General features: G+C 34.9%; 1 protein-coding gene across 5 annotated transcripts in view; it reads right to left on the reverse strand.

The window, feature by feature from the left end:
* The window catches only part of DST (dystonin), a 626,281-nt gene that overhangs the window by 186,370 nt on the left and 421,925 nt on the right, over window positions 1-17,986 (reverse strand). For all 5 annotated transcript variants that reach the window (XM_006835734.1, XM_006835735.1, XM_006835736.1 and 2 more), the window contains 14 exons: window positions 15,896-15,991; window positions 15,215-15,340; window positions 14,248-14,400; window positions 12,821-12,975; window positions 12,368-12,494; window positions 11,993-12,176; window positions 11,026-11,183; window positions 10,156-10,334; window positions 9,477-9,615; window positions 8,524-8,717; window positions 7,045-7,207; window positions 5,378-5,461; window positions 3,835-3,942; window positions 3,404-3,502 (listed from right to left, as the gene is read on the reverse strand). In XM_006835734.1, the coding sequence (XP_006835797.1) occupies window positions 3,404-3,502; window positions 3,835-3,942; window positions 5,378-5,461; window positions 7,045-7,207; window positions 8,524-8,717; window positions 9,477-9,615; window positions 10,156-10,334; window positions 11,026-11,183; window positions 11,993-12,176; window positions 12,368-12,494; window positions 12,821-12,975; window positions 14,248-14,400; window positions 15,215-15,340; window positions 15,896-15,991 (1,965 nt within the window). The remainder of the gene's footprint in view (window positions 1-3,403; window positions 3,503-3,834; window positions 3,943-5,377; window positions 5,462-7,044; window positions 7,208-8,523; window positions 8,718-9,476; window positions 9,616-10,155; window positions 10,335-11,025; window positions 11,184-11,992; window positions 12,177-12,367; window positions 12,495-12,820; window positions 12,976-14,247; window positions 14,401-15,214; window positions 15,341-15,895; window positions 15,992-17,986) is intronic.

A 17,986-nucleotide genomic window follows, 5' to 3' on the forward strand; every position in this document is an offset into this window, starting at 1 on the left:
CTATGTGCTTCTTGTACATACTCACAGATTTTTGACATCTATCATATGAATCCACCTTGACAGGTACCTTTAGATACTCCATAAATAAAGAGATTTGTTAAATAGAAATGTTTTATTGAATATACTTAGGGAAGTAAGTCCTAATCAGTAGAATAAATATGATTTTTATTTTTTTTAATCTCTCTCCATTGATGACAGAATCAGTCTCAGCTGGGAGGAATACTTTGACACTTTGACTACAGAACTACACGATCACGGTTAGTTTTTAATTAGTTTAATTTTTCTTTATAAATACCATAAAGCTGTTAGTTTCATATGACCAAATCAAAATTACCACAATTAGGAAAAAAAAAGTAAGAATAGAGAAATTATTCTAAAACCAATTTTTTTTTCATTAAGACACTTTCAGAATTTATATTATATTCCACACAACCTATTTGTTGTTGCTATTGTTATTAAGTGCCGTCAAATTGGTTCCAACTCATAATGACCCTGAATAGGGTTTCCAAGGAGTTACTGGTAGGTTTGAACCACTGATCTTGCAATTAGCAGTTCAGTGTTTATCCTACAGCACCATACTTGTTATTGTTTTTGTTGTTAAGTGCCATTGAATCAGTTCCGACTCATAGTGACCCTGTATAGGGTTTACGAGAAGTGACTGGTGAGCTTGAACTGCTGATCCTGCAGTTCAAACGGACCTTGCAGTCCAACGCATTAACCCGCAGCGCCATACCAGAACTCCTACATCTTACTTAGCTTTCTCTAATTGCTTAATAACGAGTAAATTTGATAAGAATTTCTGCTATTCTCTTTGCTAACCTAAATACTGTTTTTACCAAAAATTCATTTAGAAACAAATCTCATCACAGTCCCTATTTCCTTTATTTTATTTTCAGAGCAAACTCTTAGTGACACTGAAGCATTTCACCTGTTTAAATATCAAGTCTTCAACATTTTACAAGTAGACAATTTCTAAGACAGTTTTATATGTTGGTTCCCTATCAAGGCTCCTTTGTTTTGAGCCTTTATTTTTTTCCTTGATCATGTTCTGAGGTTAAAAAAAAAAATAATATATGCCATAGAGAAAAACTTCTCTTGCTGAACCCTCAGTTACTTAATTAGAGTCACTATAGTGATTGATTACTAATAATCTCATTGTGTGGATAACTTTGAATGTTTTCAAAAATGCTAGAAAAGTATTAGAAATAATTTAGTCCTGCTACTTGAAAATATCATGGACTGCCAGAAAAATAGCAAATGTGTCTTAGAAGAAGAACTTCCAGAATGCTCCTTAGACATAAAGATGGAGAAACTTCAGCTCTCATACTTTGGACATATTGCTAAGAGGGACCAGTCCATAGAGAGGAACATCCTGTTTGGAAAAGTGGAGGGTCAACAAAAAAAAGGAAGATCCTTAACAAGATGGACTGACACACTGACTCTAAAAATTGGGAGGATGGAATAGGATAGGGCAGTGTTTTGTTTTGTTGTGTACAGGGGTTGCTATGAGTTGGAACAGCGTACAATAAAAAAACTCGTTGATTTGCTTTCTTCACATAGAAATAACTTCTCCAGGTGTCCTCTAAATATTTCCAATATTTGCAATTAATATCTAATATATTTCGCTCTCAGTACAGACTGGAGAATCTATTACTTCTAATATCAATGAACATATTCTCACATTTCTCTAAACTAATATGAATTTAATTTTTTAATTTCACTTGCATCTTTCTGTGATTTTTTTCATGTTTATTATGAAAATTCTGCTCTCAATCCAAGGTTTCTCAAAAGGCATCTTCTCAGACTCAGTTCCAGAAAAAACTACTCCCTTGAGTCAAAAGCTGAACTAGGTATGCTTTATACAACATTCTATTCTTATATCCTTAAAGTGGTAAAATTTTAACCTGAAATGTTTTCTTTTATTACTTGTCTACATCCTATGTAATTTTAAAAATCTCTTTCTTTGACTGTTCTCTCATAAACTATATTGTTGTGATTTTTAGTTTACATTAATCTTTGGCATGTAAAAGACAGACAAGCGTTATTTATGCATATTTGAGGTTTTTTGAAATATCATTTGTTTCTACCAACTTCTAGTATATAGTATCATCAGAAAAAAATTAACAAAGTGGCTCATGCATGTACAATCAGATATACTTTAGAGCAAAGGAAAGAAATTTAAATTAATTCATTCTACATCTAACCACCACACATATAATTAAGATTTAAGAAAAGAAAAGGATGTTACCTCATAAGCAAGATGTATGCCAATTACTAGGATGGCCACAAATATTCTGGTTCTCTTCCTTTATAATCAGCCCAAAGGAAGCTGATTATAAAGTCTCGCAGTGAGCTATGTTAGTGTTTAGTCGCAAAAATGTTAACTCTGAACAGACTAAAATAGTTTACAAAAACATTTTTAGAAACTAAGAAAGTAAGATCCATTAAAATTTACTACTGTTTTTGGTCTTTAATTATGAGAATAGTTACTTAAGTATAATCATTTTCATAATTTTAATATTTCAAAATGATATGGTTTATGCCCCATGGTTTCCTTACTTTAGAATTCAAGTTACTATCAATTTACTATTTTTGTCTGTTCTGAAGTTAAAAATATAGAGAATTTCAAGGGAATTCATATAGCTTAATTCTTTAAGACAACCTTTATATGAGAATATATTTTTATAATTTACTCCTTACTATCCGTATTTCAACATATAATTATCATTTGAAATATAAAACTAAGATTGTCAAAGTCCTCCAAATTAGAATTGTCACTAAAGGAATAATGTCATCTTACACATCATACCTTTTAGCAAAAATAGAAGCAAAAACAAATCTCAAACAAGTAACATATACCACAGTTCTCTAAAGGTATCAGGATTCTAATCAAATGCCTGCTACTTCTAAATGAGTTGTATTTAAGCTTTAATTCTTTGAAGCTGTGAATTAATTTTAGAACTCATGAAACAAATATTTCTTGCAATATTTCTGGAGATATCATAATAGTATTAACCAAAACACCTATGCTTCAACGAACTAATGTGGAGAGAAAGTTGAATAATATTTGCCAACATTTTATAATTAAAATGGAACTATTTAATTAAGACACTAATGTAATCATATTACAGTTAAAATATTTTTAGAAAATCTTTTTTAAAAATCTGGGCTTCTACTTTTTATTTAACTAGAGTTTTATAGCTTAAGAATTAATTGCAAATCAGCAATTTATCACAAAACTTTTTTTTTGTTTTTAATTTCCTAAATCATACTGTAGGAAACTTCAAAAACCTCATAGTAAAATTCCATTATCTTTTAATTCTACTCTCTACAAACTTTTTAAAGTCACTCCCATATAAGTATTCAGTTCCTATATTTGTTAGCTATTCTAGTTAATGGTTACCTCCTCCTCTTCCAACCTCTTCAATGAATCACCAGCAAATTTAATATATTGTGTCATGAGCGTGACCAGAGCAGTATACCGGGTCCTTAGATCCATGAACTATAAGGAAAAGAAATAAAAAATGTTATTGCCAGTTGCCTTGATGAATTAAATGAATTTTGAGAAATAATTATATTATTAATTAGGCTTTGAGACAACAAAGTACTTAACTTTCCAATTATATAACATAAAAGGAGAGGAATGAGCTTATTAATACTGTATAAACCACATTAAGTGACAAACACCTTCTAAATTTAATCAAGACGTACATAAGGTTTTCTCTGCATTAATAACTGATATTGAATAAAGACTGTAAAAGAACTTTTACCATTCTTTTCCCCAACTTTCTTCTTCATCTCTGCCACCACCACCTCCCTTTCCTATTTTATTACCTCTTGAATAAGGAGATCTGCTGAGCTCTGCATTCTTCGGCGCTTCACTGGTGATTTTTGTTGTGAATCTACCATGGCTCGGTAGGTCATTGTTTGTAATTCATAGTCCTGTATAAAGGATCAATAAGATTAAATTAATTCAGGCAAAGCTCTAAACGTTGGTTCTATAGTGATTCAACACAGAGAAATGCAGTATAGTCTAGTTTCACTGAAACTGCAAAAGTGTATTTTTAGAAATTAACCCAATCTGGGATGTTTCCAAGATTGAGGTAAAATCAGAAAAATTTGAGTGATCAGGAGGAAAGTTTCCAAGTATACTGGAAGTTCATGGAAACATTTCTTACAAATTTCTAATTATAGTCAGCCTCCCTTTCCCCTTGGAACTATGGCTCTAGATGGCTAAAGCTGAGAATCCACTAACAATGAGCTCAAAAGATGAGAAATGCTCCTGAAATTAAAAATCATTAGTTCTTTCATGGGATGTTCTAACAATGTTAAGAGAGCAAAGGAGAAAGATAAAATTGAATGGAGACTAATTTCAGATCTATGCATATATTCCGGACTGTGTGAGTGTGAGTAACAGGAAGAAGAAGAATGAATGAATGAATTAGGAGCTGTGATAAGGATCAAATTTCACACAGAATTACAGATTAAATCTCAAAGAAATTCAAACGAGGATTCTCTGTTTTACTTTTAAACACAGAAATAAAAGACTTGTAAATGTTTTAAAAGTGATTTTGTTAAGTGATGCCAAGTTGGTTCTGACTCACAGCGACCCGATATAGGGTTTCCAAGGAATGATTGGTGTGTTTGAACCGCCAACCTTCTGGTTAGCAGTCCAGTGCTTATCCTATAAAATTCAAAATCATAAAAAGACCAGGCTAACTGGTCAGATGAGACTGGCAGAACCTGAGACTATGGTCCTTAGTCTTCCTTCAGGTCTGGAATGGAACTCACCTCCATGGTTCAATTTTCAGTCAACCAATAAAGAGTTATCTTTGGGGGGTAGGGAGGCCAATACCACCAGTGAGGTACAAATACCATAGAATGGTCAACCATTTGAGATCAAAAGAGCAGCATTTAACTAAGAACAAAGTTCCAAAGGGTGAGGAAAGGAGAAAGAATGGAAACTAGAAACACATGAAGTTACACTGAATGGATTACAATAGAGACAAAATGAAGGACATGATTTGTTGTAAATCTTCACTCAATTCACAATGAGAAGCTAAAAAACAATAAAAAGATTACCCCAAAACCAATACTCATTCTTGCTATAATGCCTCTTTTATAAGTAATTTTATTTGTTCATCAACTATTGGAATAAAAGTAGAAAGACATACAATTAGACAATGGCAAATCTATTATCATTTGGGTAAAGATTTATTAATAAAATCATTATGAGACTTTCCTACTTGAATCAAGATTTTTTCTAAGATTTTGCTTGTTCAGCAACACATTTTCAATAAAATCATTTTTTTAAAGTACACTGTAGAATCATATACCTGGAATGCTAAATTTAACACAAGTACTGCAATCTTCTTACCTTCACTGTAGTTGAATATTGTTCTGCATATTTTTGACATTCATCCATTTTGCTCTGCTTCATTTCTATTTCAGACACCAGCATCTATAGAAACATGATGTTTAGAAGACAAAGGACAAGGAGTTTTATGCTATTCTCCTATATATTTGTGATAACTCCGGAGCTAACATTAAACAGTATAGTTTCTTAGTCCTTTGATCTTAATATTTAATTTGCTTGTGGGTAAATGACTAACTTCCAGATTAAACCACTCTCATGGGTCTTATAAAGCAGAAACTATTAAATTCCATTGGGTTCTCTCTCTCTCCTCTCTTCTTTCTGCCTTCTGCCTTCTCTGTCCGGCAGAGGTCACCTTCCCCTTCCTAACCCTGAATAAAAGTCTCTAGATAGGGGAAAAAAAAAAAAAAAATTCCATTGGAATTGTTCAAAATCAGACTTGAAGTCCTTGGCCCCCTACCAGTTTCTGATCAAAACACAGCAAGAATTTATTGTCCCTGAGACTGTACATTTTTATAGGAGCAGACAGCCTCAACTTTCTCCCAAGGAACATGGCTGGTGGGTTTGAACCACTGACCTTGCAGTTAGCAGCTCAATGCTTAACTGACAGTACTACAGGTTTCCTTGTTGTGGATTATCTCATTTAAAGAGGTATTACTACATGCAACTGACAAATGAAGAAACTGGGGCACACAAAGTAACTTGGCCAGATCACCTACCTAGTAAGTAATAGAGCTGGGATTTGAGCCCAGATAGATTGACTTAGGAGTCCTGGAGTGGCACTATGGGATACATATTGTTGTTGTTAAGTACCGTGGAGTCGGTTCCAACTCATAGTGACCCTGCACAGGTTTCCCAAAGCTGTAAATCTTTATGGGAGCAGAAAGCCTCATCTTTCTCCCACAGAAAGCCTGGCAGTTCTAAACTACTGACCTTGAGGTTAGCAGGCCAATTCGTAACCAGAGCTCCTTGTAGGATATATACTGAACTGCTAATTGCAAGGTTGGCTGTTCAAACCTACCAGCTGCTTCACAGAAACCCTAAACAGGGTAGTTATGAGTCAGAACCAACTCAGCGGCACTTAACAACAATAACAAATATGGAATAAAAATCTCAAGGCATTCAACTGTCTGTCAGATGTGGTTAATGACTTATATTTATCTCTTGTTTTTGTTGTTAAGTGCTGTTGAGTCGATTCCAACCCATAACAACCCTGTACAGGGTTTCTGAGGCTGTAAATCTTTATGGGAGCAGAAACTCTCATCTTTCTTCCACGGAACAGCTGGTAGTTTCAAACTGCTGACCTTAAGGTTCGCAGCCTGATTCATAACCACTACGCTACCAGAGCTCCTCTATATTTAGTATTCCACAAAACTATTCTAGACATCAAAGTATCAAAGAGTTTTCATACCTATGACTAACTGATCATTAGGAATTTGAAAATCATTCCTTGTTCCTTATGCTTCCAAAAATAACTTCTACAAAATCAAAATAAATGATCATGTACATTTGGGTTGCAGGATTTTAGGATTTGTGATTGACTCCCCACCTTCATCCACACAACTGCTAACTTTTTCATTTAACATGGAATAAGAATCATTAACAAAGATAGGGCTTGTTATGGACCAAATGCAGACACAATCTTAGTACAAGGAAGCATTTTGACATACCTTCTGTTGATTCAACTGTGTGGCTAGGGTTTTACTATTTTCAGGCTGATTTTCCTGAATTTTTCTCTGAGTAGTTTCAACTTGCTGGATCCAGTCATCTAATGGGTGATAGGTATCTCTGTAGTACTTCAGGAATTTGCCAACACTTTCTAAGTCTCGTAACCTAAGAAAATAATAAAAGAATCATCAAAATTTCTAACAATATTCAACTGGAGGGTAGAGGGTCTAGAGAAAGAAACAATAAAAGAATTGTACTACAAATGCAGTCAGCACAGTAATACGAGTATGCATACAGAATTCAACATTGTTCCATACGGACATTGGTCAAATACAAACATTTACCCTCAGATCCAATTTGTGCAATTTTGAGGTATTGATTATTCTAAGGCCAAGTTAAGAATCTAAAGCAAAAAGGCAGAAAAAAATGGAAACATACTCTTAAATATTACTAGCCAGCAGGTCCTGACTAGCCAAGACTTGCATCAAATGGAAGTCTAAGTTGAAATGATGACAAGGTAGTGAATCTGTGAACTGTGACTAAATTTCTCTGCTTCTATGATTTTAAAACTGCCACATTAAACCTACTTGTCATATACTTTACAAATATGAAAAAATGTATATTTAAATCTAAATTTTTCTTCTTAAGAATGACACTGTATCATAAAAGTATTTTATTTTTAACATACAGGAAAATGAATGAGAAAGTACATTATTCCATTTGTTTTCAAATGAGTCTTAAAACCATCCCAATTCCCTTTTACTGTTTTATTTTCATCTCGGGATGAATAATTTTTACTTTCTTTCTTTGGTTAAAATGAGCATCAAACCCAAAACCCACTGCTATCAAGTGGAATTGGACTCAGAGTCACTCTGTATAGTGTTTCTGAGGCTAACTCATATGAGAGCAGAAAGCCTCATCTTTCACCTATGGAGCAACTGATAGGTTTGAACTGCCAACCTGAAGTTAATAGTTCAGTACTTATCCTACAGTGCCACTGGTGATTCTTCAAAAGTAAAATCAAGTTATATCAATTTCTTTAATTGCCTTACTGTATATACAGACTGCTATAGCCTAGTAATAATTAGAAAATTATAGTTTTTCTTTTAAAAGAGTAAACAGTCTAACTACACAAATGTCAAAATAGATTCATAGTTTTAATAATATTGTTGTTTTTAAATGATGTCAAGTCAGTTCTGATTCACAGCAACCCTATATTGGGTTTCCAAGGAACAGCTGGTAAGTTTGAACCACTGACCTTGAGGTCAGTAGTCCAGTGCTTATCCTATGGCATCACACCCAGGACAAAATTTTTAATAATAGAGTACCGAAAAATACATATTTTAAAGATGAATGTCTTAGTACCACTACAGCTCTTAAACTTTACACAATTAGCTATGAAAGTTAAGAAAAAAAAGTCAGATTTTATCCTGTATCCACAGGGAATAAATGTGTGCTAAAACTACACAGAGTATACGAACCTGTTGTCAATCTGAACATGAACATTTTGCCATCTTTCTACTAAATAGTCTGCTTTCTCTTTGTGCCAGTAAAAATCAAGGTCTCGTTCTTTATATGTTTTAAACATCTCATCACTGATGGTTTTCGCTTTCTGCAACTCATCCTCTAATTCATGGAACACTTCTCTCTTTTCATCTACTTCAGATCGCCATTGCTGAAACACAGTAATTGATTACAGTTACTAGAATGTCAACCAATCACTGAGTGAGCACATTATTTACCTATCTCTACAATTTAGATAAACAATTGGTATAGAATCACATAAAGGAAAGAGTATCTTCATACATAAAAACAGAATACTGAATTGAGTCTTAGTGAAATTGCCAATATTTGATGTTAATTTTCTCTGAAAAAAGACTACTTTATGAAGTTTGACCTACTAGAATTTGCCTATCCTTAGAATAACTGAAATATGTTCAACATAAGCAATGTTACTTTTTTAAACAAGTCTTTTATTATTATTATTTTAAATAACTATCTACTAAATCCCAAAAAATGAATACATGCATTACAAGTCCCAGTTGGCTTGCAATAAGTAGTTTCACTTTGTGCTTTATAGGTATGACTAGAATATAGATGTCCTTGATAAACTCCTCTATTGACCTTGATTCTTTTCAAATAACTGCCTCTTTTTGCAAGTGAATCTGTCATAAATAATTTAACGTTAGCTGCAAATCCTGTTGCTGCTAATACAAGCTGATTATAAATAGTCAAAAGGTACATATTTCAAAATGAAAATCTCCTTAAATGTATTTATGGGAAACTGTGGTATAACATCAAATATGAAATAGAATAAATGTAAATATATTGAACATAAGATATTTAATGTTAGACATATGAAGATTTGAGCTGCATACTAGAAAAACGTTTCTACAATATAATCTTGAAAAATAACTAATAGTAAGACGCAAACCTTTAAAGTACTTATTAGATTCTCAATATTATTCTTGTCAGCAATAACTGCTTCTTCTTCACATAGCTTAGTTTCATAGAGTTTTACAAGGGCTTCTGCAGCTTGAGTGTTTTTTAACACCAAATTAACTGTTTTCAATCTAAAAAAAAAGGGATGTGGGAGATTAAATAATAGCCTCATATTAGGTAAATTATTTTTTCCTATAATTAATTTATCCCTTAAGCACCATTATTACAGATGATATTAGCATGTTCTTCATTTTAGAATACTTGGAACACTCTCTTCTAAATGGATATGTGCCCCAACCCTGCCCACAAGCAGAATTTAGCAAGGGATTTCAGTACAAAAAGGTCTTCTTTCAGCCATGTTTAGTCCACGGTTGAATGAAAAATTCTGTACATTATTGTATCTGAGCTAACCAAACTAAAGACTAAACTCTAGGAGGGGCATACATTGTGCTCTGATTTCTGAGACACAATTCCCTTTCAACACTACGAAGCATGGCAAATCCGTAGAAATATTTAGCATTCAAGGGGGCTTCAAACAGTTTGTTGAAAAATTCCATTCTCCATAATTCTAGTTTTCCAAACTTTTTTTAAACTCCCTATGTCCTATTAAGGCAAAATAAAATTTAATGCTTATATTAATAATAATTTTTTTATCAATCACAGTTACATACTTATCTATGTAGGTGGAAGACATAGAGTAAACTTGGTTCACGTTCTGAATGACCACACTGAGCTCAGACTGTAAAGTCGGAACTGATGAAGACGTTGCTGCTTGACTGAAAAAGTCTTCACATTTATTTGTGATTGTTCCTAACTCATCTTTAAGTCGGTCCAGCTCTTTCTTTAGTTTCTATAAAATGATGGGAAAAACCACAAATAACATAAATAACATTCCAGATGGAGCATCATTTTTAAATAGTTTAAAAACAAACATTTTACATTCTGATCTTTTGACATAAAAATCTTACATCTTCTTGACTTTTCTTTATAAAAGAAAACTAAACCATGGGATTCAAGTTTTATAATCAATAATTCCTTCAATACTCATTTATCTCCGTAAGCCCAAATAGCTAACAGTGCAGATGTGATCAGCATATGGACAAGGGTTAATATAGCCTCCACCACAAGAAGTGGGAAGGTATAAGTGTCTGTGTGAACCTGAGTTGGAGACAGAACACAGAACTTACAGAATCTTTGTTTATAATCAGCAAATGATCATCAGACCTCCGACAAAGATGAGCTTGTAAGATGTCATGGGAGTTGACACTTAAGGCCATTAAACCAAAACCAAACCAGGTGTCATTAAGTCAATTCCAACTCATGATGACCCCATGTGTTTTAGATTAGAGCTGTGCTCCCTATGGTTTTCAACACCTGTGCTCTTTCAGAGGACGGCCATGTCTTTCTTCTGGATGGACTCAAACCACCTAGCCTTTTGGTTAGTAGCTGAGCACTCAACCACTTGTGCTATCCAATAAATTCTTAAGATCATTAAAAGAGTAACATAACTTAATTTTCCCCAGCCCATTAATCAGTCTCACCTCCTGCTCCGTTATCCTCAACACACTTTCATGTAAATCATCTCTTTCTAGCGGCGTTCGGATCTGTCTGATCAACCTGTCTTCACAGTTCTCTAATCTAAGTCTGATGTTTCGAACTTCAGAGATGTAAAGATTATAAACTGATTCCTCCTGCTCCTCTGTGAAAGTAAATACAATGTTTAGAAATTACCTTCTTTTCTATCTTTTGGACACTCAGGTTCATACTTTCACATGGCAGTTGTACAGTGATGGAGACAGTTAGCCAAATCACACCAGCTCTCATCATCACAAACCCATTCTAACGGCATAAATGATAGTACAGTTTAAAGATGTGTGAATGAAATTCCCCCAATGCTATCTGAAGTACAAATTTCTAATTTATGATATGTAAGAAAAGCTAAATATTGCTCTATTTTACATTCTCAATAATGTGAACTTCATTGGTTTTATATTCATTATAAAAATCAAATACTAATTTCTTAAAAATGAAAGGTAAATCAAGACTATGTTGTTCTTTGATTGTAAAACAGACTACTGTTAATATAATTTTTGTGTCTAAGTCATATCAAATTCAAAATAAAATGAATGTTTAATGAAGGCTTTAACTAGACAAATGCTGAACATTAACCACACTATAAAACTTCAATTTCACATACTGGAAAACAACTCAATCCTTTATGAAGCCTAAGAAGCATCATTCTGAAGATTAAACTGTGAAACAGTGAAAATGATGGAACAGAAGATGTGGTAAGAATTCACTATTTTTGATATTCTTTGATGGCACACATTATTAATTATTTTGAAATAAAAGAATCCTTCTTTGCCTGTTCCCACATGAAACATGTGTTTAATATTTCGGCAACTGTGTCTTTGCATCAAAGGTTGTGGGTCATAATACACTGAAAAGTGAGATTCCCACTGTACTAAATACCTAAGGGAAATAAAAACAGGGATTCCTATACATTACCTCTTTCTGCAGATTTAAGAAGTTCTTCATAATACTGCTTACAAACATTAACCTCCTTTTCCAATTGTGTTATATCTGAGCCTGAGAATACTTGGGATTCCTGGCTATCTTCCAAGAAATCTTCAAAACGAGATTGTAGATTACTCAGAACTTGCTGATGTTCACCAGGTAACATAGTCTTTATCTAAAGAAGACCAAAGACTCAATGAAATCTATGATCTACAGATTTCTCCAGTTCTCATAAAGTACCTTACACATGGCAGGCATATAACAAATATCTATTAAATAAATGGATATTAGCATGGAACTACTGGGAAACTCCACCCCGCTCATGATAAGGTGTCCAAGTGAGTAGTTGTATAGAAGCATACTTACCGAAGCCACATTGCTAGCTTGAATTCTATCAATTTCATTGATGAGATAATTCCAGGATACTACACTCTTCATGTTTATGTGAGATTCATGCCAGAGAGTCAGGACACTTTGGTATTGTTGCTCAATTCTGAAATATGTGAAAGAAAACACTAATTAAGCATTTTCCCTTCCTCTGAAAACATGTTACAATATCTCATGTTTGCTACATCTTTCTGATGGATCTTGTGGATCTTAGATAAAGCAATTACTGTTTCTTTAACTTATTAACTCATATTAACCTAACTCTTGCTCAGCAATCTCACGTGTGTCAGAGTAGAACTGTGTCCCCATAGGGTTTACAGTGGCAATGATCTTTTAGAAGTAGATTGCCAAGGCTTTCTGTCAATATACCACTGGGCACATCAAAGAGGCCACCGAAAGTCAGCTCTATGCTTTTGGTTACTGCATACAAACCTGTTAGCAAAGTCAACTGCTTCCTTGTTTGGTGGAGGAACTGTGAAGCACACAGAGGGCACCATAGCTTCATTCCCAGTCGGACTAATGACCTTCCACTTAGCGCGATGAGAGTTATTCGCCAATACACATTCATCATCTTTGAAAATAGTTATCTGGTTTCAAAGGAAGAAGAAAGTAACCAAATAAAGTCACAGTTAACTAATCTGTTTCTATACCCAATCTTGGGATTTTAGTGTGTGTTTTCTTTTTTTGAGGTGGAAAACCTTTTTACTACTAATGGTGGTGGTTGTGTGCCGTGGAGTCGGTTCCGACTCATAGCGACCCTGTACAGGGTTTCCGAGGCTGTCAATCTTTACGGGAGCAGAACGCCTCATCTTTCTCCTGCGGAACAGCTGGTAGTTTTGAACTGCGGACCTTGCGGTTAACAGCCCAATTCGTAACTACTACGCTACCTACTAATAAGCAACATTATCCCATTTACAAAATATATGTGTGTGGTGTAGTGAATCATTTATTATGTCTCTTCTACACTTAGTTTTTGCTAATACCCACCAAAACACTCTTTTCCTAATGGTTTGGGTAAGGTGGGAAAAGATACTGACAGGATGACATGATTCAGTTGTGGATGTTAACTGAGTTAATTGTAATGATAAAAAGAAACTGCTCTTTTTAATGTGCCCTCCAATCAGTTCTGACTCATAGCGACCCTATATGGGGTTTCCTAGGAGCAGCTGGTAGGTTTGAACCACTGACCTTGTGGTTAACAGTCCTAGTAGGGATAAAAATGAGCCATCTCAGAAGCAGGAGTGGGGAGCTCACTACCATCAAATAAGAAAAGCGAGGAGTGGAGCATGCCCTATGGATGTCAAGACCCCTGTGCCTTGAGCCTTCTTGACCCAGGGATATAAATCTATGACACTCTAGGGGAAGCAGCAGAACCAAGAGTGGTGGACTTCCTGGTCCGTGGAGCAAGCAGAGCTGAGTGACTTTGGCAGGAAGCTTGTTTGCAGAGTGGGGTGACTCCAGCCACGTAATGGGGGTAGGAGTCTAGGTTTGCTGACCCATAGAGGTAGTACCTGAGTGTCTTCAGGTTGAGCTTATGGCAGAGTGGTGTGTCCTGTGGGCATTTATCAACAACCTTAAACCAGCTTTGTCACACTGGCTAGGCAGAGAAGAGGCATTCCTGTGAGCACTTACGAGAAGAGGCTGTCCTGACAGGAACAACTGTACCTTGAGCATTTCTGAACCTGTTAACCTCCCTACAAGCCCTATCATTGTGAGTGTGGTATTTGAGTTCTGTGTGGACATTGCAATGAATTCTCAAACCCAGACAGAACCAACCAAGGTAGTGACTGTTTGCTGTGTCTCTTTTTTGTGATATGAATAATGGCAGAAACTGATTTATTTCTAAGAGTTACCAGTACCTCAATTTGTCTGTAGTCGCAGATAGCTTTGATGGGAATTGAAGTTTTGAGTGGACAGTCAGGATTCCTCGGCTTCAGTTGAACTATTGTTTTTGCTCTCCCCATCAGACTGGCTACTGTGCTTTTATACTGCAAGAGTTCTTCTTTCTCTTCCTGAGAATGAATGAAGATGGATTTTAAAACATACAAGACCTGTACTCTCCGCTCCTCAAGGCGTTCTACAAATGCAACTCTGTCAGAGAAGGCTTGCTTCACTAGCCTGTTTAACTTACAACCTCTTCCCACCTGCTTCTTACACCTCCCCCCTTCTCTTGCTTCTTCTTTTTTTTTTCTCTTTAGCATCTACAACTATCTAACATAGTGTATATAAGTTGTTCTTATGTAATCATGTTTATTGTCTGTTTCCCCCTCTAGCACATAAGTACCACAAGGGCAAAAATTCTTGTCTGTTTGGTTCTAGATCTCCAACACCTAAAATGGTGCCCATATATAAAGGGCTTAACTATCATTTATAGAATGAATGAAAGAACACAAAAAATAGAACAAACCCAACCAATTCAACCCAGCCCACTGCTACTGAGGTGATTGTGACTCACAGTGACCCTATCAGACAGATTAGAACTGCTCTGTAGAGTTTACAGGCTGTACATCTTTCATCAAGTAGACTATCACATCTTTACTCCACAGAGAAGCTGGTGGATTCCTATTGTCATCCTTTTGGTTAGCAGCCCAGTGCTTAATCCACGGTACCATTAGGGCTTCTTAGCATATCAAGGCAGATATAAACACTTTTGCTGTACTTGTTACCAAAACTACAAAAACTGAGTACTTTAATGCTTGTAGAAATATCAAAAGAACCAATTAAAAATGTGTATATAAAAATGTATACATTAATATATACAAAAATGAAACTTGAATCATTAATCTTATTAACACTGATGAAATACATAGGTTTCTGTACTAGTACCATTGATTCCTGAACAAGATCTTCTAGCTTGTGAATGCTGCTTGATTTATCACAACTGTACTTTCGCTGAATGGCATCTTTCAGATTCCGTAAGTGATCATTAGCTTCTTTGGCATCACTGAAAAACTAGGGAAAGACAAAATCTGGCAGTTAAAGTACTTTTAATGTTATTAAAGCACATAGTTGTTAACTTCAAGTGTGGATGCCTCACAGGTGAGCATAGAATACATGCATAATAATTGTCACATCCTTCCTCGAACAGAAAGACTCTAAACTTTGGATGATTGTGAATTAATGCTAAGTATCCAAAGTTTATGTCTAAACTGTGTTTTGGCTGAAAGTCTAGTTTACTTCAGGATGCAAATAATTTTTAAATAGAGATGAACTTCCAAAAATTCCTCTGAAGAATTCAAAAATGAGTTCATGTAGTGGCTGACCTATCTATAATGAACATATTTTCTTAATAACAGACACATTTGTAAGTTTTTCTGACATTTTAAGTTTTTTTTTTTTAAGAGTATTTCTATGTATCCTATGAGACCTGGAATTAACACTTATATCCATTTATCTCACATCCACATTATATTCATATTTATGTAAACAGCACATCATGAAGACATTTCCTGCAAGATGGTCAACATCACAAAATAATCTACTGATGTTGCACTTTTATTCACATACCTCGAAATAGGCAGTATTGTCCTTTATGTGCTGTTCGACACACTGGCAGAGCTGTAAGATCCAGCTCCACTGTGTCTGCATTGCAGCTCTGTAGGCCTAAAAAATAAAGCAAAGCCACTGTAACTGGCTAGACAGTGATGACGTATATATGCAATGATACTTTGACGCTTTTAAAGAACATATGGCGAAACTGTTTTAATAGAGTAAGACTGGAAAATCAACGGATCTAATCTTTCTCATTTGTAAAAATCCAGTCCTAGAATTTAAGTATGAATAGTGTAAGTCTATCATTCATAAAATCAAAAATACTGTAAAATGAAACACTTAAAACAGGTTTATATGTTTAACACCAAATTCATGGACTCCCAGTAGGGGGCGCTCCAGACGCTTGAATGACTATCTTATGGAAAATCTGTGGTTTTTCTCCAGGGTTTGGAAAAACTCATTCCTGTTGAACTATGCTCAGGCAGGTTTTCTGGTTGGAATGTGCATTGCAGCACTGGAAATCTGGCAAATTACCACAATCACATTACCTGTTCTTTCAAATTAAAGCTACTTTGAGTGAATTGGCAATCAAAGACATGATTGTGCACTGTTCAAATATTAATTTCTCATCAGTGCTGATAATTAACCAAATATTATCCATGTAGCTACATAAAATATTGTATAGGACCAAAGCGGATCATAAAGATAAATAAGGTTTAATTTTATCCTTTTAAGAAATTTTTAATTAATTATAATTACTGACATTTCTATAGAACAGTAGAGGGGTTCACACTATTCCCATAATTCTTAACCTGTGATTACATTTCCTTACAGCTTTCATCTCTCTGCCCTGAGAAGTATTGTTTTTTGTTCTATCCAGATCCTTTATTATATTAATTTCCTCTCCCTAGTGCTTCCCTTTAGTTATGTATGTTTTTAACATTTCATGTGGCATCTCATAGGATATAAAGCTATAAGTTACACAAAAGAAGGTCAAACATAATATCCCCAAACTCTTCCACATGAGGCCTAGAATTTTATTAACCTGTTTGCATCATGACTCCCATGAAAAAAGGCTCTCAGATTCCTTTCCTCAAAGCTAAGTAACAGTTTAAAGCATGCCACCTTTTAAGCAAGAGTTCAATTGCTCCCTATGGCAGTATATCACATATGTCCCTGTTTCATGCTCTTCATCAGCTTATGTAAGCCCTTGCCCCATTTTGCATTTCACAACTCTATCTAGCATTGTACCAAAACCAAACCCAATGCCACAGAATCAATTCTGACTCACAGTGACACAATATATAGGATTTCCAAGACCACAAATCTTTAATGATGCAGACAGCCTCATCTTTCTCCTAAAGAGTGATTAGATGGTTTGAGCCACCGACAACATTTTAACTCTCATATAATAATGAAAGGTTGTCCGTTTGAACTCACCAGCAGAACTGTGTAAAAATGAGCCTGGCCATCTGCTTCTACATATAGATTACAGTCAAGACAGCCATATGGAGCAGAGCTACTATGGTTTGGTTTTTTCGTTTTGTTTTCTTTGTTTTGTTGCGGGGCGGGGGGGCATTTGAAATATGTACTCTGCACAATGAAGTCATGCCAGAATGCTGTCCTAATACAAAAATAGGTCACAAATAAAATGACTGAATAAAGTAGTGGCTAATAATTATTGAAAGCATACTATGGATGGACCAAACACAGTATTAAGTATTAAACATATGCTGTTTTTTCCCATTTGTCACCACAATCCTATTGGTTAGAAGCAGTTTTCTCCACTTTCACTAAAGTGAGATGATGTCATTTCCCAAAAAGTGACACAGTAGAAAGTCAAATGTCAAAGCTGTGAAAGTAAGGCCCTTTTGTCTGTACAGTAACACATGGACTCCTCAGCCACAGACATAGATAAAAGTAACTTTATTCTAAGAGATGAGTGACATCCTACAACACAATGAAAACTGAAGGCAACAATCAGTGTGATTTGCCAAAATCATTATTTTTGAAGTTAGCCAAATTATAAAAAAATTTTTTATAGCTTGTATTTTTCTAGTTGTCAGAAGGACAAGAATCTGAAGGGTGGTAACGAGATGTCAATGT

The sequence above is a fragment of the Chrysochloris asiatica genome, unplaced genomic scaffold (assembly GCF_000296735.1).
Source record: "Chrysochloris asiatica unplaced genomic scaffold, ChrAsi1.0 scaffold00019, whole genome shotgun sequence".
In the NCBI taxonomy this organism is placed as follows: Eukaryota; Metazoa; Chordata; class Mammalia; order Afrosoricida; family Chrysochloridae; genus Chrysochloris; species Chrysochloris asiatica.